General features: G+C 47.6%; 1 protein-coding gene and 1 pseudogene across 5 annotated transcripts in view; one reads left to right on the top strand and one right to left on the bottom strand.

Moving 5' to 3' along the window:
- SYNJ2 (synaptojanin 2) overlaps positions 1–5,288 on the bottom strand; it is a 100,288-nt gene extending 95,000 nt beyond the window's left edge. For 4 of the 5 annotated variants that reach the window (XM_067701666.1, XM_067701664.1, XM_067701668.1 and 1 more), the window contains exon 1: positions 5,078–5,287. In XM_067701666.1, the coding sequence (XP_067557767.1) occupies positions 5,078–5,204 (127 nt within the window). In that variant the 5' untranslated portion in view covers positions 5,205–5,287. Of the gene's footprint in view, positions 1–5,077 lie in introns of all 5 variants that reach the window. The other variant, XM_067701665.1, reaches the window with a different exon arrangement.
- Positions 5,289–5,383: 95 nt separating this feature from the next.
- LOC137204398 (small ribosomal subunit protein uS7-like) lies at positions 5,384–7,539 on the top strand (annotated as a pseudogene).
- The last annotated feature ends 17,767 nt before the right edge of the window (positions 7,540–25,306 follow it).

A 25,306-nucleotide genomic window follows, 5' to 3' on the forward strand; every position in this document is an offset into this window, starting at 1 on the left:
GAAGGAAAGAAATCATAATGATCAGAGCAGAAATAAATGAAAAAGAAATGAAGGAAACGATAGCAAAGATCAATAAAACTAAAAGCTGGTTCTTTGAGAAAATAAACAAAATTGATAAACCATTAGCCAGACTCATCAAGAAAAAAAGGGAGAAGACTTAAATCAATAGAATTAGAAATGAAAAAGGAGAAGTAACAACTGACATTGCAGAAATAAAAAGGATCATGAGAGATTACTATAAGCAACTACATGCCAATAAAATGGAAAACCTGGAAGAAATGGACAAATTCTTAGAAAAGCACAACCTTCTGAGATTGAACCAGGAAGAAGTAGAAAATATAAACAGAACAATCACAAGCACTGAAATTGAGACTGTGATTAAAAATCTTCCAGCAAACAAACTCCCAGGACCAGATGGCTTCACAGGCGAATTCTATCAAACATTTAGAGAAGAGCTAACACCTATCCTTCTCAAACTCTTCCAAAATATAGCACAGGGAGGAACACTCCCAAACTCATTCTTTGAGGCCACCATCACCCTGATACCAAAACCAGACATAGATGTCACAAAGAAAGAAAACTACAGGCCAATATCACTGATGAACATACATGCAAAACTCCTCAACAAAATACTAGCAAACAGAATCCAACAGCACATTAAAAGGATCATACACCATGATCAAGTGGGGTTTATTCCAGGAATGCAAGAATTCTTCAATATATGCAAATCAATCAATGTGATAAACCATATTCACAAACTGAAGGAGAAAAACCATATGATCATCTCAGTAGATGCAGAGAAAGCTTTTGACAAAATTCAACACCCATTTATGATAAAAACCCTGCAGAAAGTAGGCACAGAGGGAACTTACCTCAACATAATAAAGACCATATATGACAAATCCACAGCAAACATCATTCACAATGGTGAAAAACTGAAACCATTTCTTCTAAGATCAGGAACAAGACAAGGTTGTCCACTCTCACCACTATTATTCAACATAGTTTTGGAAGTTTTAGCCACAGCAATCAGAGAAGAAAAAGAAATAAAAGGAATCCAAATTGGAAAAGAAGAAGTAAAGCTGTCACTGTTTGCAGATGACATGATACTATACATAGAGAATCCTAAAGATGCTACCAGAAAACTACTAGAGCTAATCAATGAATTTGGTAAAGTAGCAGGATACAAATTAATGCACAGAAATCTCTTGCATTCCTATATACTAATGATGAAAAATCTGCAAGAGAAATTAAGGAAACACTCCCATTTACCATTGCAACAAAAAAAAATAAAATACCTAGGAATAAACCTACCTAAGGAGACAAAAGACCTGTATGCAGAAAACTATAAGACACTGATGAAAGAAATTAAAGATGATACGAACAGATGGAGAGATATACCATGTTCTTGGATTGGAAGAATCAACATTGTGAAAATGACTATACTGCCCAAAGCAATCTACAGATTCAGTGTAATCCCTATCAAACTATCAATGGCATTTTTCATAGAACCAGAACAAAAAATTTCACAATTTGTATGGAAACACAAAAGACCCTGAATAGTCCAAGCAATCTGGAGAAAGAAAAACAGAGCTGGAGGAATCAGGCTCCTAGACTTCAGACTACACTACAAAGCTACAGTAATCAAGACAGTACGGTACTGGCACAAAAACAGAAATATAGATCAACGGAACAAGATAGAAAGCCCAGCGATAAACCCATGTACATATGGTCACCTTATTTTTGATAAAGGAAGCAAGAATATACAATGGAGAAAAGACAGCCTCTTCAATAAGTGGTGCTAGGAAAACTGGACAGCTACATGTAAAAGAATGAAATTAGAACACTCCCTAACACCACACACAAAAATGAACTCAAAATGGATTAAAGACCTAAATGTAAGGCCAGACACTATAAAACTCTTAGAGGAAAACACAGGCAGAACACTCTATGGCATAAATCACAGCAAGATCCTTTTTGACCCACCTCCTAGAGAAATGGAAATAAAAACAAAAATAAACAAATGGGACCTAATGAAACTTAAAAGCTTTTGCACAGCAAAGGAAACCATAAACAAGACAAAAAGACAACCCTCAGAATGGGAGAAAATATTTGCAAATGAAGCAACTGACAAAGGACTAATCTCCAAAATTTACAAGCAGCTCATGCAGCTCAATATCAAAAAAACAAAGAAACAACCCAATCCAAAAATGGCCAGAAGACCTAAATAGACATTTCTCCAAAGAAGATATACAGATGGCCAACAAACACATGAAAGGATGCTCAACATCACTAATCATTAGAGAAATGCAAATCGAAACTACAATGAGTTATCACCTCACACCAGTCAGAATAGCCATCATCAAAAAATCTACAAACAATAAATTCTGGAGAGGGTGTGGAGACAAGGGAGCCCTCTTGCACTGCTGGTGGGAATGTAAACTGACACAGCCACTATGGAGAACACTATGGAGTTTCCTCAAAAAACTAAAAATAGAACTACCCTACGACCCAGCAATCCCACTACTGGGCATATACCCTGAGAAAACCATAATTTAAAGAGTCATGTACCACAGTGTTCACTGCAGCTCTATTTACAATAGCCAGGACATGGAAGCAACCTAAGTGTCCATCGACAGATGAATGGATAAAGAAGATGTGGCACATATATACATGGAATATTACTCAGCCATAAAAAGAAATGAAATTAAGTTATTTGCAGTGAGGTGGATGGACCTAGAGTCTGTCATACAGAGTGTAGTAAGTCAGAAAGAGAAAAACAAATACCGTATGCTAACACATATATATGGAATCTAAAAAAACAAAAACCAAAAAAAGGTTCTGAAGAACCTAGGGGCAGGACAGGAATAAAGACGCAGACATAGAGAACGGACTTGGGGACACGGGGAGGGGGAAGGGTAAGCTGGGACAAAGTGAGAGAGTGGCATGTACATATATACATTACCAAAAGTAAAATAGATAGCTAGTGGGAAGCAGCCGCATAGCACAGGGACATTAGCTTGGTGCTTTGTGACCACCTAGAGAGGTGGGATAGGGAGGGTGGGGGGGAGACGGAAGAGGGAGGAGATATGGGGATATATGTACAGCTGATTCACTTTGTTACAAAGCAGAAACTAACACACCATTGTAGAGCAATTATACTCCAATAAAGATGTTTTAAAAAATAAATAAATCAAAATAAAAATAGTTTCACTTAATTTAAGAAGACTTCACAAGTTAAGTATTCAGCCCAAAGTCTACTGAAAATTGAATGCTAGGTTAAGTGACAAATGTGGACTGCACGTGAGCTGAGGCCCATTCCTGTCATTACGCCCTCTGTTCTAGAATCCAGACTATTGTAATCACCAACATAATGTACATGATTTCAGCCCAAACCTAATTTCCAACGGAAAATATGCATTGCATTCCTTTCATTAATCATTTTAAAATCTTCACTTTTGAAAAAATAAAGTCTTTTTATCCCAGTGGCTTGAAAGGAATTCAAATATATAGGAACCTTGCTTAAAGTTGCTGTCATCCCACTGAATAATATTTTAATCTCTTTGATGAAGCAGTAGTTTTGTACCATGCAATTTAATCTCTCAGCTCTGATACATGTGGTATGAAGTAGACATCTAAAATGGAATGGAGATTTTTGTGGTTTTCTTTCAAGACCTTAGCAAATGACCAAACTTGGACTTTTCGGGACAGAGCACAAACTGGAATAATCTGATAATAATTTAATCCATGATTACTGCACACTTATGGTGCTGACAATACTGGAGATGTGTTTTAGTAACCAAGTGACTGAAAACAAGCCAGATAACTATATGCTAATGAAATGATTAGGGAAGCAGAAAGAGAAGAGATGGTCCTTCCAAGATGTATACTGAAGAATCTAATTGAAGAATTGATGCATACAATCTGAAAAAAAAGATGATTCAATTATAAAATGTGGTGGGCGTGACTGCACAGGTCATCTACCTAAAGGACTGGTGAACCTCCTCTGAGCTTTGTTTAGCTACAAACAGGGGAGATGATGGACACCAGTTGTAAGCCTACTCTCTACTGTTCAGGTTGAAGTTCTAACAATTCTACCTGGTTTCGCTCCCTTTGTTACCTGGCCTTCATCATGAATGTTAGCCACAAAACAAGGTGATTCCAAGAAGCCGCACACTGTACAACAATACAGAAATAGTCACTGGAAGTCAGGTAGAGCTGTTTGTCACCTTGGGCAAGCACGTTTCTTAGCCTCTTCAGGCCTCAGTTTACTCCTCTGTAGTATGGGGATAATACTAGTCCTTTTGTAGAATTGTGAAAATTAAATGAGATGGTCTCTAAAGCCCTTGACACAATGTTAGTGTCAAGACTTCCTGGAGCTCACAGGTGAAATACATTGACTTGGCAACCGCCTAATGTCAAATACACCCAGCACTGGTTTTTGGTTTTTTTTTTTTTGCCTCCAAGTTCTATACTTTGCAGTACTGATGCTTCTCAGCCAAGTATTTACATGAGGCAAAAGTGCCATCAGCGCTTTCTCCGGAGTCTATGTTACGGTGCTTTCGTCCCCATCCCCCCCCCCCCCCCCCCCCCCCGCTCCCCGGGAGTGAAGGAGGCCATCACAAGGGAACGGGCATTCACTGGTTTCATCAACAGGTGCCAAAGAAAAACAGCGCCAGGCACTTGGTCGGACCGCCTCCTAAGTCACCCCTCCTGGATGATCTTGAATCTGTAACGGGTCCCAGGGGAGCGCGGGGCAGAAGGGACCAGAGGCGGCTCTCCAAGAACGGACCCCGCCGGCAGGCGCGCAGACCGCAGACCCCTGTGCACCCGGGAGCAGCCACACGTGTCTTCTGGCGTCCCCGGCGTCACTTCATTCAAACTGGCCACCCGCCACCCTGCGCGTGCGACGCCCACGCCTCCGCCACCTCCGCGCCGCCCGGGACTGGTCGGCGACCAGGCGACCTTCCCTCCCGGCATCCTCCCCGGGACAGGGGACCAGGGCGCAGCCCGAGCCCCGGCGCCGTTGCGGAGTCGCCGGCCCGGAGCCCCGGGCGGCGCCGCCTGCCGCACTCACCGAGCGTGGCCACCGTGCCGGCCTCGAAGAGCAAGCAGTCCCCGCGGCCGCGCGCCTCCAGAAGGATGCTGCTGTCCCCCGAGGCCTCCAGCCGCCCGAGCAGCCGCAGCCCTTTGCTTAAAGCCATGGGCGCGCGGCCCGCCGCCGCGGCTCCCCGCGCTCCCGCAACTTCCAGGAGTTTCACTTCGCGCCCACGCCGCCGCCCGGCGCAGGCTCCTCCCCGGCTCCTCCCCGGCCTCCGCCCCGCCGCCTCCTCTGCGCCCGCGCGCGCCGCCCCGGGCAGGTGAGGGCGCGCGGTCGCCTCCCCGCCTCCCGGCCGGCTCCGCCGAGGCGCCGCGCTCCCCCCAGCGGCCAGGCAGTGGTGGGAGGCCTCCGGGCTCGCTCGGGGGCTAATCCGGGGCCCGGGTGCGGAGGGGAAGTCCCCCTGCGGTGGGCGGCAGTCAGGAAGGAGGATTCCACACATTCCTCGGCGCGGAGGAGGCTGCAGTCTGCTGGGCGCCCTAATGCGCCTGAAACGTTACAGGACGCCCGCGGCCTTATATGGGCAGCCGGGGCCTGGCCGGCGCCGCGAGGCTGGAAACCACCGGGCCCTCCGCTGTCCTCCCTGGTCCTCCCAGTCCCGCTCACGCCTCCCTCTCTCGTCAACTTCTGCGACCCTGGACGAGTCCCTGCTTCTCTGGGCTTCAGTAGCCCTACGGGTGAAGCGGGATTAGTAACTGTACCTACTTCGTAAAGTTGCGGTGAGGATGGAGTTAATTCGTGTAAAGGGCTTGGTGAGTGCCTGGCGAGTGGAAAGTGTTCCGTAAGTGTTGCCTTCTACTAGCTTTCTGTACGGAGGGTACTGCGGTCCACTGTCCCCCGCCCAGGTAGAATTTGGGAGGATCAAAGGTGTGTTTTCTCGGAGAGAACTGAGACCCTGATCTCTAGACCTGCCACTTACCGTGTGAGCTTGACTTCTCTGAGCCCGCTTTTCTCCTTTGTCGGATGGTGACCGGCACCTGCCCCACCGGCTTACAGGATGGGTGCGGAGGAGCCTAACGCTCGGGAGTAACGCGCAGGGCCAACTGTGAGACGCTGATGGGTGTGGGTGCGCCAGGGCGGGGCCCTTCCCTCTCCCTGCCCGCGCCCTTTCCCTCCATCTTGCAACCCCTCCTCCCACTCTGGTGAGTGTGTACAGTCCTTGACTTAAGGGTAGATACTACAACAAGCCAGTTTGTACTCAGACATGTGGACAGCAGCACATATCCCTGCATCCTCCACTGGAGTACGTGGACCTGGCAGCTATGCAGGGCCCCTCTTGGCACTGGGTTTTAGCCAGGATGTCGGGAATGGTCTGCAGGGGAGGGGAGAGAGAAGGAAGGAGAGGGATTCCCTGGAATCGCCCTTTGGGTGGGTTTGGGGGGCCTTGTTTCCTTCTCCTGTAAGGGATGTGTATGGATGGCCCTGAGACCTCCGTCAGGATGTTCCCATCAGGCCCCACACCCAGTTGGTTCCTCTCACACCCATTCTGCTCACATGGAGAAGGCTGTGGGGTAAGCCATTTGTCTCTCGGGCAAGTTCCAGAAGGAGCAGAGCCCCCGGTTGGCAAGCAGGATGGTGGCGCCCTTGCAGAACACTCAAGAATGACCAGGAACACTTCCCATCTGTGCCAGGGCGCGCGTGGTCCACGCCGAGCGGCCGAGACGCCTCGGCTGCGCCTTCAGGATGACGGAGTGGGAGACAGCTGCACCTGCAGTAGCAGAGACCCCCGACATCAAGCTCTTTGGGAAGTGGAGCACCGATGATGTGCAGATCCATGGCATTTCCCTGTAGGATTACATCGCAGTGAAGGAGAAGTATGCCAAATACCTGCCCCACAGTGCAGGGCGCTGCACGGCCAAGCGCTTCCACAAGGCGCAGCGCCCCATCGTGGAGCGCCTCACCAACTCCATGATGACGCATGGCCGCAACAATGGCAAGAAGCTCATGACTGTGCGCATCATCGAGCACGCCTTTGAGATCATCCGTCTGCTCACAGGCGAGAACCCCCTGCAGGTCCTGGTGAACGCCATCATCAACAGTGGCCCCCGGGAGGACTCGACCCGCATTGGGCGAGCTGGAACAGTGAGGCGGCAGGCCGTGGACGTGTCCCCGCCGCGCCGTGTGAATCAGGCCATCTGGCTGCTGTGCACAGGTGCCCGTGAGGCCACCTTCCGGAACATCAAGACCATTGCCGAGTGCCTGGCAGACGAGCTCATCAGTGCCGCCAAGGGCTCCTCCAACTCCTACACTATCAAGAAGGATGAGCTGGAACGTGTGGCCTAGTTCAACCACTGATTGCCTGACCACAGCTGCAATAAACCTGTTTTCCCTTTGGGGTGCCCCCCCCAAAAAAAAGAATGACCAGGAACCACCAGACATTCCATCCTCTGTGGATACCCTCTCAGGGAGTGATTTGGGAAATAAAGGAAATGTGAACAACAGCAGAGATTCAAGTCATTCCTGAGCCTCCTGCCCCCTTGCCACAAATTCAATTATGTGGTGGATATCCCGGGTATGATGCTCATACGCTATCCAAACACTTGTAAAATGGAGACATTATTTCCTTCTGAGAACAGTGTGCCCATTAAATGAGGCAGAGTAGCCTTTGGCCCATTTTTTCTTTCCTTTTAGATGCAAAGCTCACTTCTTCCAGGAAGCCTTCCTGGGATGCTGAGGTTCCAGACAACAGTGTTTATGTACCCTCAGATTCACAGGTGTCCACTTCAGCTCTCACCTGCTCATATGTTGCTTGAGAAGTGTTTTTAGATTTCTCTTAGCCCTGTTTCACAAATTAGGTCATAAGATCTTAGGAAGGGGACCAAGTCTTTTAAAATTTTCTCTCTCCTCTTCTTTCCTGCCTTTCCTAGTATCACATAATTTACAGCTCTGCACAGTGGCATGCTGAACATATTTTAGAAAATTTCCTATAGTCCAGACCAGCACTTGAGCTTTACAGCTTATGGAATCTAAGACACAATAAGATGAACCACTATTTTATGTACCACTGAGAAGGAAAAAATGGTGCCAATTAAACCATGTAATTAAATCGTTAGCAATGCCCTGATTTCAGCAATGCTATAACGTGCATCTTAGACACCAATAATGGGTGTTCCCCTGCCTCTGAGAATTGGCACCTGCTGTGTTTTCAGGTCATGGTTTGGAGTGGGATGGTCCACAGGGGCAGCAGAGGAAGCCCCTTCCTTACATACACACTGCCTTGATAGGCTGAGGGTCATTCAGGCACTGGCACGTTTAGCAGATGGAGAAAGTATCAGATCTTGAGACATTAGAGAAAAAGGTCAGCTCTGATACCTAAACCATGAGTGGAACCTGGGAAGACCAGTGGACCCATGTGAGTGGCGAAAGCTTGAGCACATCCCACTCCTGAGATGCAGAGCTCTTGGCGGTCTATGATTGGAGGGGGAGGAGGTGAGGCGGGAAGGAAAAGCCAGCTCCATCACCCCTGGAGTAGACAACGGCAGGAAATGCAACGGGGCTGTGGCCCGGGGAGTCAGCCAGGACCTGGGGAGCCAGGGAGCCCAGCAAGTTATCAAAGCAGAGAGAGAAATAGGGGAGAGACACACGAAAGACTGTACCTGGTGCCTATTGCATGAGAGGCAAAAGGACAGCGAGAAGTCAGAAAGGAGCCCAGCGTTGAGAGAATGGGGAGGTGGTGGTCCCATCGACAGAGACAGGAGAATGAGGGAGGAAGCCAGTGTGACCAGAGACAGGAACTAGGGGTGGGGAAGTGGGCCTGGTCTGGCTTGTGCTGAGTTTAAGATGATGTGGGTCAGCCAGCAAGAAAGGCCAGAAATGAAGAGTGGAGGCTGTGAGGGCAAGAGCTCTCTGAAAGGGGGTTGGGGGGTGAAGGCCAGTCTGAGTGTGGGAGGGGCAGGAAGAAAAGACTAGAAAGAAGTGGCCTGAGATTAAGGAAGCCCAGGTGTGGCAGGGGATGCTCTGGGAAGCAGGATGGTCACTGGTTGAGACCCTCAGAAAGGTCCCTAACAATGAGGGCTCAGGAAAGAGCCTTGGTTTGGTGAGGAGGTAATGGCGACCTCTGAATTAGAGGTTGGGAAAAAAGCTTGCAAAGAATTAAGGAAGAGGGCTTCCCTGGTGGCGAAGTGGTTAAGAATCCACCTGCCAATGCAGGGGACACAGGTTTGAGCCCTGGTTAGGGAAGATCCCACATGCTGTGGAGCAACTAAGCCCGTGCGCCACAATTACTGAGCCTGCACTCTAGAGCCCACAAGCCACAACTACTGAAGCCCATGTGCCTAGAGCCTGTGCTCCACAACAAGAGAAGCCACTGCAATGAGAAGCCTACGCACCACAACAAAGAGTACACCGCAACTAGAGAAAGCCCATGCGTAGCAATGAAGACCCAACACGGCCAAAAATAAAAATTAAAAAAAAAAAAAAAGAATTAAGGAAGAAATGGGGGCAGTAAGCGTAGTCTGCTGACTCTGGAAGCCTGGCTGGGAAAAATCACAAAATAAATAGGATGGTGGGCAGAAGGGACAAGAGACCTTTCTAAGATGGACCAGGCCTGCTTAGATGATGTTTATATCAGATCATCCTAGCTGCTGGATGAAACTTGAGGGAGCAGTGGCGCCAGAGAGGGAGGGGGCAGCTTTGACAACCCGGGGGCGCTGGCGGTACGTGGACAAGGGCATCGGGAGTGGGGTGGAGAGAAACGGCTGGGTTCGGTATAGGTCTGTGAAGGGTGAGCCCACAGGATTTGCCGTTAGAGCAGATGTGGCATAAGAGGAAAAGGCAGGAGTTTGGATGATGCCATGATCTTGGCCAGAGCACCCGGAAGGATGGAACTGCCATCATCTGAGATAAGGGCAGCCGTGGGAGGAGCAGGTGGCTGGGTGGGTGGGCAGATTAGGGCATGTTAATTTTGAGATGCCCGTTAAAAATCCAGGTTGAGGTGCTGAGTGGGCAGTAAGTTACGCAAGTCTGGAGTCCAAGGGCGAGGTCTGGGCAGAGAAGTAAGTGTGGAAGCTTTCAGCATCCCGATGGTGATGGCCTGGGTGAGTTCACCAAGGGCTGAGTGCTAGTCAGAAAAGGGAGTGAGGGCTGAGCCCACGGGTGCTCTGATTTGGGGCACTGAAGGGGAGGAAGGGGGCCCCAGAGGCTGCTCTGGGTCCAGTAGGACGAGGACTGGTCCTTTGAGTTTCGTCACATGGAGGTCATGGCTGCCCCTTATGAGAGCAGTTTTGGGACATGGGAGGGGGTACAAGTCGTTCTTTTTTACAGCCCGTTTCTTCTTGCATGACCCTTTGTACAGTCAAGGATCTAGGTATTGACTCCAGGTGATTAAAAGCATGCAATACACTTTGAGACCGTGATTTTGAACCCTCTCAGCTTCTCCCCGTAAAACACTCCATCGCTCTAATTACACTTGGACCGTCTTCCAGTTTTCCTGCCTCTGAAAGTGTGGCACACACCGGACACCATTCTCTAATAGGGCTCTGACTCATGTAATAATTAAGTGACTGACTCACGCATAATTAAGGTGATGATAATAGGATTTTCCTGGGTTCGTTTCAGTTTCATGTACCTTTGAACTTTCCTTAAAAGGGATTCATTAAACGTACAATATGACTTAAATTTGATATCTTAATACAAGTTTTCAATTAAATGCATTCACAAATTGGAAAATATCCTTTTGTCAGACCACACGCCCTTTTAGGGATTTCAGAAGAATGTGATCACCGTAAGTATAGTGGCAAAGCAAATCAGCCCGTCAGCAAGGTGAGCTGTATTGATCCCTATGTGTACTGACAGGCTGGCTTTCAAAGCTTCTAGCCCTCAGTTTTAGTAAAACTTGAACGTTTTTCAAAGTACTTTTCACATGCAGTATTTCATTAGATATTAATGACACTGAATATGTAAAGCTAAAAGCTAATATTCTCAAGTCATTAATTAACTAATTCATTCATTTACCCAGACTGCAATCTCCCATGAACTTGTTTAGTGGCCTTTCACTCCCTTAACTCTGAATCCTCAACGTCACCGAAGAAATTGCATAAGCTTGCACACTGGTGTCATTTTTCTAAACGATAATTATTTAATATCATCAGATATTCTGTTAGTGTTCACGTTTCTAAGTGTCTCGTGAATGTCATCAATCGCTTTCCATAGTCTGTGTGCATCACACGAGTAACGTTTATGCAATGAGACCGATGTGTCTCTTAACCTCCTTTAAATACATAGGTTTCCCTTTCATTTCTTTCTTCCCTTGCAATTTATTTACTGAGAAAACTAGGTAGCAGCCCTCACAGAGTGCGTCCTGCTGAGTGTCCCTGTGGTATCGTTTAGCGTGTTCCCTTGCTCTCTGCATGACCTATAATACAGCTCAGTGGCTGGAGACAGAAGCTCTAGCAGATTCTGTCTCCTGGGTGGGTGTGTTCTTCCCGTCAGGAAGCACAGGTCTGACTTTTTCTCTTTGTGATGTAGCAGCCATCGAGCCTCAGTGCCATAGTCTTTGCAAAACAGTCATGCTCTATTCTATCATTTTCTTCATTTGTAGCTAAAATTCTTCTAAAAGAACAGAAAATTCCCATCTACTATTTGTTTACCCGATGGTAACGCAAACAAGAGAGGTAGAATAGGAATCTCTTCCTTTATTTACTAGTGTTCAAAATAATGAGTCATTTTGAGCTCAGTGAATTGGTCCATTAACATCCTCCAATGGAGACCAATTCGTTTTTTCATTTTTCACTTTCATTACGAACTCATATTTGAGTTTAAACGGACTTGATGTGTCCCAGTCCGTCGCAGTCTTATCTTTATTGATGCTCAAAACGTTCCCTCTTTGGCCAGTGGGAGCATCTTTGTGGGATGGAACCAACCCCAGCGGGAGTTGGTTCCAGGGTCCTCTTGACAGGACCCCAGTTGGTTGGGATTGATTGGTTCCTTGCCTTCTCGTGTGACCATATCAAGCTCATCTTGTACATTTTTTACTCCTAAGACCTGGAATTAATCGTTTCTTCAAGAAGCCCTGATTCTTTTTGGTGGAAAAAGGAATCTCAAGACCACAGTTGGTCATTTATAAATTTTAGCCTCATGATCTCATAACTTAACTACCTGTTAATCCAGGACAGTTTCACCCAGTTAAGCTCATTTCCTCTAAGACAATTGTTTCAACCTTCTCCTCCCTCACACACCCCATCTCCTTCCCTCCCTACTCTCAGCAGTTTAGGCCTCAATACCTCCTAGAGAGAGTAGAGCCACGAGAAGAGAATTCCCTCATCTTCCATCACCGAAGCTTCCCCATCGTCTTCTTTCCTGCAGTGACAGGGAGGAAAACTTGAACTTACGTCCTTCTCAATAAGCTCTGCAGGACGGAAAATATACGAACTTCAAACAGCTGCAAAAATAGTGTCTTGGGGGGAAAACAGAGTTTCTACATCAATACAAGTCCCTGCTTCCCTCCATGTGCTCAGACCCCGTCCACCTTCCCTTCCCAAGGACTCTGTTCCTTCTCTTAGCCCTACGGTCCCAGGTCACCCATCTCCCCTTCTCTCCTGGATCGTTCCCTGCAGGGTGCAAATGCGCTCCAGTGTCTCCCACTGTAAAGAGGAGACCCTCCCTCCACCCCACGTCTCCCTTACCACGGCCCTTCTCAGAGGTCATGAACTTCGAACGAAGCCAGTCTGCAGGATTTGGGTGGGGGGGGGGGTTCTCAGCACGGTTCAGGGGTGTTGAAGCAAGCTGGAGCTGTCCAGCTTCCACAGGTAAGTCTCACCTGGGCCCACCTCTCCTCCGGACCACTGCGACCACCGTTCCCTGGACTATGGCAGTAACCGGCCTGCTTCCTCACCCCACCTCCAGCATGCAGGGTGAGGCGTGTCACCCCCTCGTCCTGGCTTCTGACGGCACTTGAGTGTGGTCCCCCCTCTGCCCCTGCCGTCCTCCCACCCATGCCCCTCCTCCCCCGAGGAGGCATGCCACCCTCGAGCGGTCCCCTGACCACACCAAGCCCCAAGTCAAGGAGCCAGTGTGAACTGTCGTCCACTGTCTGCGTCCTTCTCAGCTTGCTTTCTTCAGCCTCCACGGGACCCCTCAGGAGGAGCCCACCACACTATTACCCTCCCTAGCAGGTGTCCCTATTCTTTCCCTCGGTAGCAGGGATTCACGTCTGAATCCTTCACACATCTGTGCTTTACCTGGTTACTGTCACTCCGACAGAATCCTGTAGGAGTTAAACGCCAGGACTCGGCAGCCTGACGGCCTGGGTTCGAATCCTGGAGCCACGCTTTCCACGCCGGGCGACCTTGAGCAATTTAATACGTAACTTGCTGCCTCAGATTCCTCACGTTTTATATGTGAGACTGAAGGACACTGTGGGCATTAAGATACACGTAAAGGGTGCGGGGCAGCGCCTGCCCCGCGGCGGGACTACGCTGGCGTTAGTCACCACCCCGCTCTCCCACTGTCCCACAGGCTTCAGGGCCACGTCTGTAGAGTTACTGTTGGATGTCCAGCACCTGGCATCCTGGAGTCCTTGTTGAGTGAGGGAATGAAGGACATGTGGACACCTGTGTGGAGCCGGCCGGGAAACTGAGCCTCTTACGCAGACGCTGGGCCAACGGCAGCTCGGGTGATACAGGCCTTCCCTTTCGTTCCCAGAGGCTAGAACTGAAATACACAAGAGAAAGACAGAGCAGACACAGTCATGGGAGGAGTGGGAGGTTGGTCTGTGTTCTCTGTGGCCGGCAGCTCCCCGCCCAGGAGAACAGGGCTGCCCAGCTGTGAGGCCCTTTCTAGCTCTCTGGTGTCACCATCACAGAAACAGCTATGTGTTGGCCGCTGTCCATCCTGCCGGGGTTGGGAAGCCCCGCGGTGCAGGTGAGGTCTGCAGTCACCTGGCTCAGCTCCCCGGGGAAGCTTGCCTGGCTCTGCTGGCCTGGGCTGCGTGGCGGGTGTTGGGCACCATTAATAGGGGGGTGGCCTTGAAGTTCATTTTATTAAGGAATTTCTTTTGTAAACAAGGAGCATGAGGCACCGATCTGTGTATCTACACACACACACACACACACACACACACATGACTGGACTTACGACCTCAGGTCAGGATAACTGGGTCCAGGCTCTCATCAGCTTTCCTCATAACCCAAGACCATGACCTCTTGGAGGGCTGCACCCGAGCCTCCCAGGCACCAACTGAACGCCCAGCAGAGTGTGCCCAGCAGCTGGGCGACCCCGCAGACGTGGCGAGCTCAGCAGCTCCAGCAGCCACAGTGATGCAGGATCTCGCGTGTGTCTGTGTGGCGCCTGCCCTTCCTCCTGGTCTCCTACTGAAAGCCAGCGACCCCTGATGTTAGATGGGTGGATACAAAGATGGTTCGTGGGGGCACCTGTGGCCCTGGGGGTCAGGGAGCTTTATTCACTCCTGTGGCCAAGACCAAGCTCCACACACAGGTGTGGCAGCTGCCAGCCGGGCCTTGGGCCGCACTCAGCGCCCCAACTGTAAAAACAACCCAAGGCACAGCTGTCACAGGTCAGGGGCGGGGCCTTTCCCATGCCAAGAACAGTTAGGGCCTGCTGGTCTGTTGTTCAGTTCAATTCCACACTCAGGGAGAACCTACCAGGGGTGGGATGATTGCTCAGACTAATGAATAATCTGGCTGTCCGGCCACCTAAACAAGCTCTGACGGCGAAGCTCTGTCCCCCGCACGCCCCAGCCCTGCACAAGAGCTGGGCCAATAGATGAGCGGGGGCGGGGGGGCGGGGGCATGGCTGCCAAGTCCCTCCTCCCCAGCGTTCCTGCACGAGAGGAAGAGCAGGCCTCCCGAATGGGCTCCCACTTCAGGATGGGGAGGCCTGTTTCCCCTTCTATCCTTGACTCTTCTCCAGAAATACCCCTTTGCTGAGTGGGTTACTACAGGGGTCCCCAACCCCCGGGGCAGCAGACCGGTAGCGGTCCTAACGCTCGCCCCCCATCGCTCGCATTACCACCTGGACCATCCCACCCCCCGCCATCTGTGGAAAAACTGTCTTCCACGAAACCGGCCCCTGGTGCCAAAAAGGCTGGGGACCACTGGTACAAGACCCATCGATGGAGAAAATGCCAAGTGTTTAATAGTAAGATTTGTACATTGTCACTCCAGAGAGCGGAGAAAAAAGTTACAGAGGGGTGAGTTTTGGTTCCACATCCAGAAGACCTTTATAGCAACTAGATGTGTGTAATAGTTTTGTCTTTTCTGTGTGTGTTTTTTTAAAAAGGCTGCCTGTGTAAATGTAAGCTCCCCATCCTTGGAGGGATGCAGGCAGAGGCTGGATACTGAACCCATCCTGTGGAAGTGTGAGAAAGGAGATACTTTCTTTATGTTTCTATTTTTCTGTATATTTGAAAACTTTCAAAATATAAATTTTTAATGGATTAAAATATAATAAAATATAACTTTTAAATAAAATACAAATTTTACAAATAAAATATACATCTAAAATAAACTGTTCTTTCAACTTTTCTGAATGCTTAAAAATTATCAAAATACAAATTAAAAAAAATTTGCTCTTAAATTTTGCTTTTTTATATAGTTTTAAAAATTAAATTACTACATGGTGATTCCCTTTCGAATAAAATTAACTTAGTTAAATCTCTTAGTAACAACGTATTATAGCCAGTGTATCATAGGTACTTAGCAATGCTTTGGCTGGAAGTAAGAGAAAACTCAACTATAAAAGTCTTAAATAAACAAGAAGTCTCAAGGTAGGTCATCTAGAGCTGGGGTAGCAGCTCAGCAATGTCATCAAAGATCAAGGCAAGGTCCTTCTTTCTCTTCCATCATTCTTAACGTGTTGCCCTGTTGTCTCACAATCACAAAATGGTTGCTTCAGCTCCAGGCATTGCACCAATATTCAAGGTAGAAAGAAGAGAGGAATCTAGGTCAGCTGCATGTGTCCCTTTTATTGAAAAAAACAAAAAACAAAAAACGGCAAAAGCTTCTCCAGACACCCTGAACAAATTTCCACTTAAGACTCACTGGTCAGAGCTGTGTCATGTGAACCCCATTAGCTACAATAGAGACTTTTCCAGTCTCTTCAGTTGAAATGGACAAGACAGAAAGGGGCTGGGAAGGAACAGGTTTTGGGTTGGATGACCAGCAATGTCTGCCATGTCTAGCACAGCCAGCATCTGATTGTCTTGTTGTTTTAGCACAAGGCTTAATGCTGCCTAGAAAGTTATAAATTATTTTAATTTTTCCTTATGTCATGTATCTCCTCCCAAGGCAATCATGGTGAAATAGAAAGGACAGGAAAGTGACTTGCTCACTGAATACTGAAGTCCCGATAGGACTTGCTATTAGATACCAGGTCTCCAAACTTCTCACCCACAGTTTTTTCTGTTGGCTACACTGCCTCTGACTCTCTAATTTCATATTTTATCTATTTGAGTGAACTTGTTTTTCCACTAGGCTGCTGACAAATTTAGCAGGCTTAGGTGGTTTTCCTTGTCTGCTGAGAAACGCACAGATCACCGGTATTTTCAGCATAGCTCTGGAGCCTGGAGGCCAACTTGTCGCTGTCCCCATGGACAGGTTTCCACAGGGAGTGTAGAAGAAAAAGGGGGAGTCACATAAAAAGCTGACAGCAACCGAAAAAATATCACAGAATTTTTGCAGATCAAGCTGTGTGACTATTTCAACCACAAAAGTGAACACGAATCTACGTAAGACGTGACAAAAAACGGTAACTAAAAATGGACCTGCCACGGTTTAGTGAGCACAATAGAAAGAATAAAGGAGCTGTCACCTCAGGTCACCTGGCTCATCCCCATCTTAGGAGTCCTTACTTCTGTGGCTTCCTGGTGAATTGAGATTCTTCTGTGAGGCACCATCTGTCTTTGATCCTCTTCTTTTCCATGAGGTTAGCTCTGCATTTTTTTAGTGCCAGAGGAAATGTCTTTGTAGTTAAGTTTCCCCACCACTATTTTATTGAGATAGAATTGACAGATACCATTATATGACTTTAAGATTAGAAAAGGTATTCTGCTTGATTCTCCATGAGGACATGGCTCTTGTACTACGAAAATGTCCCAGTGTTTTGTTTTTAGGCGTATTTGTGATGTGTGGGCAGAAGGCTCCGAAGTCACCTCCAAGGGAACAGAGGGTCTTCAGTCACAGTGGCTATTTTCAGCTGGACTTGCCTGCTGCCTCCTGATGCCCTGCGGACCCCCAGGGGCCCGCACGTAGTTATTTAGACAATAATATTGACTGGACAGCCAGACTTTTTTCAGTCTCTTTCTATCCGGAAGTTTGCTCACAGTTAGTCTAATAAGCTTTCTCTGCCTCTCAGTGCCAGGACTCGCCGGGAAGTAGTGAGGATATATTTATAACTTCCTCTCTCCTCTCTTTTCATTCTCTCTGCCACAACTTCTCCTGCCCATTCCAAAACGCTTTATACAAAAATCTAAAACTCCACACTGAACCAAATAGGGCAGTCAGCTGTGAGAGGAAGGACTTCCTCTCCTCTCTCCTCAAGGCTCGGTGACTTTCCATTTCTCCCCTCCTTTGGCCAAAGGGAGACAGTAGGTCTTTGCTCTGCCATCACCTACCACGGTGGTTCTGAGTTTCAAGAGCCCCTGAGGACTTTGCATGACGATGGCTCGGATTAAAATCCTGTGTCCCGCTCAGACAGCTGACCTGGGTGATCAGCCTGAACCTCGACGGCTAAGTGGAAACTACCTCCCGTCCACTTGTGAAACTACTCATCCCTCCCTCTTCAGGACATTCCTTCATTTCCTGTATTATAAGAAAAACGAAAGAGAAGGAGAATCAATTACAAGAAAAAGAACAGGACTCGGCTGATGAAATGTGGGATGAGATTCTGTTTAGGTGAGGAAATTGATTTTGTCTTTAAAGTGAGTCACCTAGACCTTTAAGAATCTGAGGAGAGGTGCAAATCCTGTTCCCCAGAAAAAATGTAAAATACACACATAATATGCCTCCAATCGCATGTGATTCACTGACACACGCACCCCAGTAATACATGGACCAAAGGTTAAGAATTCCTCTTTCGGAAGCAAGTTAGAAGAAGCTGCTACCAAAAGTATCTCTTAAAAGTTCTCATTACAAGAAAAATAAAAAACAAATTGGTAACTATGTGAGGTGATGGATGTTAGCTAAACGTATTTTGGTGATGGTTTCACAATATACACGTTTATCAATCATTCTGCTGTACACCTTAAACTCATACGGTGTTATGTGTCAATTATATCTCAATATAACTGGGGGAAAAAGCACCTCTACAGGTGGTTGGGAAGTAAATCTTAACCACGAAGGCATTTCCTCTGGCGCCTGAAAAAGGCAAAGCTAACCTCATGTAATAGAAGAGGGTCAAAGACAGATGGTGCCTCACAGGAAAATTTCAGTTCACCAGGGCCAAGTCTCCTGTTGTAGACAAATACCTATAGTTTATGCTAATTTGTTTTCCATTCTGTTTAGATTTGTGGCAAGGGAAGTAGAAATCCTTCTGAATTACGATGGATCGATCCGTCTGGAAGTGATTTAAACACATCAACCAAAGAACTCAATCTCAAAACAATGGTCTGTTTCCTTTTGCAGTTTTGCTTGGTTTTGCTTCCTCTGGCTCCTCATTTTCCGGTGGACTGATAGTTTTCCAAAGGGTACGTTTTCAAAAACTCCTGCTTCATTAAACCAACATATTTGTAGACACGTGTCTAGGGTCAGGGTGGACGCATACTCCGGCTCAATAAAGAGGGATTATCTCAGGCAGGTCAGGCTGGCGTAGTTCATGCTGCACAAAAAACAGCTCCAGACCTCAGTGGCTCCACGTGGAGGAGTCTCCTCCTTGCTCGTGCAAATTCTGCTGTGGGTCCCAGCCGCTCTCCAGGCCACCTCTCCTCTGTGTGCTTCAACTCTTCAGCCCCCTCATGTCAACACTTACTCCCGCTGTCATCGCGTGACGGAAAATAGGAGCTGAGAGATGAGCAGTAGGAAGTGTCCTCGATGCTCCCAACTACGTTTCTGTGGCTAAAGCAAGTCACACAGTGATGCCTAATTCTACGGAGATGGGGAAGCGTGATCCCTCAGCGGGCGCAGAGGAAGATGAGAACAAAATGATGATGAAGGTGTAACGTGCAGGGACCGCTAGAACATGGCTGAAAATTAAAGTACGTTTTGAGGAACGTGTGCTGAGATGTTCTCTGTGGATGGGGAACTACCCTCACCTCAGACTTTAAAAATAAATGACAGGCTTTCCACTTCCAGCCTTGATGAAGTAACAGAGGGCAGGTTACCTCTCCTTAAATAGAGAAAAACAGAATATATGAAAAATGGGTTCAGACTTTAGACAACAGGCATCACGGGACTCTGACCACTGAGAGAAGAGAAATAGGTGAGCCCCGTTATGGCCCCAAATTCTGCCTGAATGCAGATTCTAGGCTCAGTACGGGGGGGGAACCACATAGAGTTCCGTGGTCTCACTGAGTTGAAGAGACAGATCAGAGTTCTGGGAGAGGAAGGCTGCTAGGATTAGATGGGCGGAGTTCAGGAGAGAAGGGAGCTACAGAGAGAGACTGTGTTCTGGAGAGCTGCAGAACGGCTGCAGCTGTTAGCTGTCTCCAGCCCCTAGAGACAAGGCTCTCGCTGAACGTTGCCCCACGCACCCCTGTGAGGACACCACGTGAGAACAGTGATGCAACCAGCAGAAATCAATGGGCCAAACGATTCCCAGGACTCACACGGGGCTGGGAATAGGTCAGAGAGGCAGCAGCTGCAGTGGGACGACATCCTGCCTCAGGCATCTGGCAGGGTCCTCAGAAAGGCACCCCCTCAGCAGGGGCTCACGCGCGTCCTCCACGACCAGTCTCCCGTCTTGACTGGAGGGAGCGTCAAAAACGCAAGTCCACTCAGAGCTCCGGTTACTCCAGAAGCAAGGCCGGGATGGTCAGCCCGGAGCCAGGCCATGTGTCGTCCCTCTGCTCACAGCCTTTCGGTTCTGTGCGTCCAGCCTGCTCTGCCTGCCTGCGGCCTCTCTGCTTGCTGTCCCTTGGCCTGAGGTCCTCTAGGGCTAAGGCACAGCACCTCCTCGAGGTCCAGGTGAATCAGTAATCACAACAGCCAACGTTATTAAACGAAGGAGTGAACTGAATGCAGCCTGAGATGTTTCTGTATCTGCGTGGGAAGGAGCTAGGGAGCAGGTTGACCTGGACCAAGGGAACAGCCTACGTGCAACTCCAGGGGCAGCCCTGAGTCCAGACTTTCCGTTATTAACTGCCCCCCTTCCCCTCTTCACTTGAGAATTAGCTACATCTGATGGCTAAAAAGCAAAATAGAAAGTCACTATTAGCCAAAAACGTATGGGTGCCACTCGGAGAACAGAATCGATTTAAAGAACAATCCACATTAGGCAGCAGGAGTGAGAAGCGGTGAGCTGACCACTCAGCTGGGAGGAGGGATGGGCCCTGCCCCCAGCCCCGGGCTCGATTTCAACAAGGCCGCAGGCCTCACTCCGGGCCTGTCACATGCCTCACGTTAGCTTTCCAGCCAAAGTGCATCACATGATATTGGATTTAATGTTCAAATAATAAGCTCACAGTGTCTCCAAGATTCTCTGAGAGACAGTGCTGCTTAGAAGGAAGCTGCATGCCGAAGCACCAGCAATAACTTTTAAAGCCTTGGAGACAACCAGTCTCCTCTCTCGTAGCCAAACTAACGCCCACACTAGGAAACAGAAAGATTACAGAACTCCCTCATTAGTTTAGAGGCTCATCATTTCATGAAGGCTCAGGGTTTGTCGAGGCAAAGGGCACGAGTGAGTGCTGACTGATGCTCGGAACTCAGAAAGTGCATGGCAGGAGCAGAGGGGGTCACTCCTGCACTTCAATGTACCCATGTGTGACGACAGTGACAATGACCATTACAGAAGACAGAATCGACATCTGCACCTCCCCTCACCAACTGCTGTGGAGTCGATTCACTCTGGCTGACCACTTTGAGATCAAGAAGGTTTGTAGGAAAAAAAGAGGGTAATCCGACACTCACCCTGGATCGCATCTGCTCATGAGCTCACCTCTGTCTCCTGCCAGGTGAGATGTGCCTAGAGCAGCAGGTGCAAGTTGGGGCCAGGTCCTGCTTTCGAATTGGCAGGGTTGATGAGTGATGAAGTTTGGGACACACGCTGCTCTCCCCTTAAACTCACTGGGACTGGGTCCCAAAGGGTCACTCGGGAGCCAGTCCAGGGGTGGCTGACCCCACTGAAGCCACGGGGTTGTGGGCCCACGCCCACACGCTGCCCTCGTGTGGGCGACTCAAGAAGGGCCCAGGGCTGGGAAGGGCTCTGGGACACATCTGTTCTTAGCCCAGCCACTCCATGGCTGAGGGGACTAGGGTCCAAGAGAGCTCACGTGACTTGTTCAAGGTGACAGATGTGTCAGACTTGGGACCACAGCCCAGGGATCCGACTCATAATTCAGACCTCTTTCCGTTACCAAGGGTTTCCTTCACCAGGAGGAAGGTCTTCAAATTTTCGATGATTCCCACCTCACAAGGTTGAACTAGCAGATGAACTGAGGTCTGCACATACAGCGAGAATCAGCCCATTTCTAATGGGTGGTGCTAATACTGCCCAGGAAACAGATGGTTTAGGAAACTAGATCATTCTAACAGCTTACAAAAAAAATTTTTTTAGTGATGTCAAATAAATTTTTATTCATTTTCCCAGTTTTACAGAAAAATAATTGACCCACATCACTGTATAAGTTTGAAGTGTACAGCCTGATTTACACATATTATGAAATGATTATAATAGGTTCAGCTGACATCCATCATCTCATATGGACACGATAAAAAGAAAAGAAAAAAGGAAAAAACTTTCTCCTTGTGATGAGAACTCTCTGGATCTACTCTCTTTGACAGCCTTCTGGTATATCATACAGCAGTGTTAGCTAGAGCTACCATGTGGTTCACTACATTGTTTTGAATTATAATACAAGATCATCGTTAAAAAACTCAGAAAAATGTAATCTTATATAAAGATCACTCATCGTCTTACCCCCAAAGAACCGCTGGAGAAGCTCAGTCTCAGCCCATGTGCTGCTTCCTGGTTCAGGTTTTGCATTCTCGGCCTTAAAGCCTCTCTGGGCACGCTCTATTCCAGCACTACCCTGGGCACTCCTAGATTTTATTGATAATAGGTTTTTATCCTCATCCACATGCATTTGTTGAGTGCCATCTCTGTGTCCTGAAAACACCTATCGGTCCCAAGGCAAATCACAGTTGTGTCTGCTTTAAAGCAGCGTTTCTCAGTTTGCGTACCGTTGACACTTTGGGTGGATAATTTTTCATGGGGGCTGTTCTGTGCATTGGAGGGTGTTCAGCAGTCGCTCTGGCTTCTACCCACCAGATGACAGTAAGTCCTCAGTAAATGTCCCCAGGAACTGCCAATGTCTCCTGAGGGCAATGTTACCTATGACTGAGAACCGATGCTCTCAGGACAAGTGGCAGGGCTATGTGTTCCCTCTGGGCCCAGGCATCTGACCGTGGGCGGCCGCCATGTCCATGCTCACCACCACATGCCCCGACACTGTTTTATACCCAGAGAAGTGCAGGACTCTGGCTTTCTGGTGAACCAACATCATTTTCAGTTATGTCAGTGGCTTTTCTCTGGAATTGATGACTCACCACCAACCCCACCCCCTGGGCCTCCCCAACTTTGCTCCAGGCACTCCCTCTACAGGGCAGCTCCCAGACATGAGCCAGGTGAGAAGCCCTCAACCATTAAAAAAATCCCAAAACCAAAAACACCAGTGCTTCAAACTTAAAAGCAGTTGGTCGTGCATGGCCCAGGTTCCTGCTTCATGGTACACACATTTCTCTCTCTCTCCCCCTCAAAGAGTTCTGAAAATCCTACAAACTGATTGCTTAATTGAACTTTATAACTTTTTTTTGGGCTTAAGATACGGACGTGTATTCCCACCTAAAGACCTTTGAACTTACTCTTGACTCAGAAGCTAAAAAATCTCACCCACTGTTGGCCTTTGAATTGTCAACAGCATTCACACAGCATGGGTACAGTTAAAATACTGTGTTATATATATGAAAGCTATGTAAGAGGGCAGATCTTAAAACTTCCCACCTCACACACGCACAAGTATAACTATGTGAGGTGATCGATGTGTTCACTAACCTTACTAAGCTTGGCAATCATTTGCAGATATACACACATATCAAATCATGACGTTGTACACCTTAAGCTCACACAAGTTTATATGTCAATTATAGCTCAATAAAGCTAGGGAAAAAATCTCCTTCTGCTTTGCTAGAACTGTAGTTTGTTCCCAACTGCACCAATTTACATTCCCACCAACAGCGGAGGAGGGTTCCCTTTTCTCCATACCTTCTCCAGCATTTGTTATTTGTAGACTTGTTAATGATGGCCATTTTGACCAGTGTGAGGTGATACCTCATTGTAGTTCTCATTTGCATTTCCCTAATAATTAGCGATGATGAACATCTTTTCATGTGCCTCTTGGCCCTCTACATGTCTTCTTTGGAGAAATGTCTGTTTAGGTCTTTTGCCCATTTTTGGATTGGGTTTCTTATTCTTTGTTTTTAAAAATGTTTTACATTGGTGCAGCCACTATGGAAAACAGTATGGAGGTTCCTCAAAAAGCTAAAACTAGAGTTGCCATATGACCCAGCAATCCCACTCCTGGGCATATATCTGGACAAAACTATAATTCAAAAAGATACATGCACCCCTATGTTCATAGCAGCACTATTCACAATAGCTGAGACATGGAAACAACCTAAATGTCCACAGACAGATGAACGGATAAAGAAGATGTGGTTTATATATACAATGGAATACTACTCAGCCATAAAAAAGAATGAAATAATGCCATTTGCAGCAACATGGATGGACCTGGAGATGATCATACTAAGTGAAGTCAGAAAAACAAATACCATATGATATCATTTATATGTGGAATCTAAAATACGACACAAATGAATTTATCTACAAAACAGAAACAGACTCACATAGAGAACAGACGTGTGGTTGCCAAGGGGGAGATGGGTGCGGGAGGGATGGACTGGGGGTTTGGGGTTAGCAGATGCAAACTACTGTATATAAAATATATAGACAACAAGGTCCTACTGTACAGCACAGGGAACTATATTCAATATCCTGTGATAAACCATAATGGAAAAGAATATGAAAAAGAATGTATATATGTATAACTGAATCACTTTGCTGTACAGCAGAAATTAACACATTGTAAATCAACTATACTTCAATAAATTAAAAAAAAAAGTTTTCCTACAGAAGTAACTACTGGGTCTGGGATTTGATTTTGTTCTATTTACAAGCAAATTAGTTAGTCTGTTGCTGTTTCATGGATGCCCGCAGAAGAATGAAACCCCTGAGTGAGAGACAATGGGTAATTCAATTTCCAGCGGCACAGCCGGCCGGGGAGCTTCAGCTGACAGGCTGGTTCTCCCCTTCCTGCCTTGCAAGTCCATCAGGGGCAACTAGGGGGCGCCTGAGGGACGCCTTCTTGTGGAAAGGAACCTGGAGCTTGGGAAACCCGCATTTTATAGCAAGCAGTAGGAACACCTGCTCTTCTTCCTAGAAGACCTTTACCTCATCCACCAAGGCTGTTTGCTGCCAACAGTGCTGACCATCAGGCTAGGTGAAAAGCAGTGAGGACTCTGCATTCTTGGCATAGCTGGCAAAGCCAGCTGGAGAGCAAGAGGACCTTGGGAAAGGAACTCAAATTATTCTTACTTTCTTGGAGAAAAGGATTTTAAATCAAACAGGCTGAAAAAAATTAAGAAACACACATAGGAAAAAAGTACCTTCCTCCCTCATTATTGTCATTAGTTCCACTCAGCAATTACTCAGCCATAAACATAGTCACTCGAGTGCTTTTACTACTTTAAACAATGGACATTCATAGTTTGGATTCCCAACCTTTAAGACAGGATCTCTTGAGTCCCTCCACTGCGGATGTGGACAGGAGTGTGGGGAAAGGCAGAGTCTCCCGGGCACAGTCTTTCCACTCCTGCGTGGCCACAAGAGAGTGAGCCTGGAACATCGCCATACATGGAGATAAAGAGCCCTCAGAGCCTGGGCAAGCCTCTTTACTCAGGAATGTCTTACCCTGTTCCGGGCTGGACGTGTGCTTCTTTGTTCTGCTCAATCGCCTGGCCAGTCCCACTGCTCCAGCTG

The sequence above is a fragment of the Pseudorca crassidens genome, chromosome 13 (assembly GCF_039906515.1).
Source record: "Pseudorca crassidens isolate mPseCra1 chromosome 13, mPseCra1.hap1, whole genome shotgun sequence".
Lineage (NCBI taxonomy): Eukaryota > Metazoa > Chordata > Mammalia > Artiodactyla > Delphinidae > Pseudorca > Pseudorca crassidens.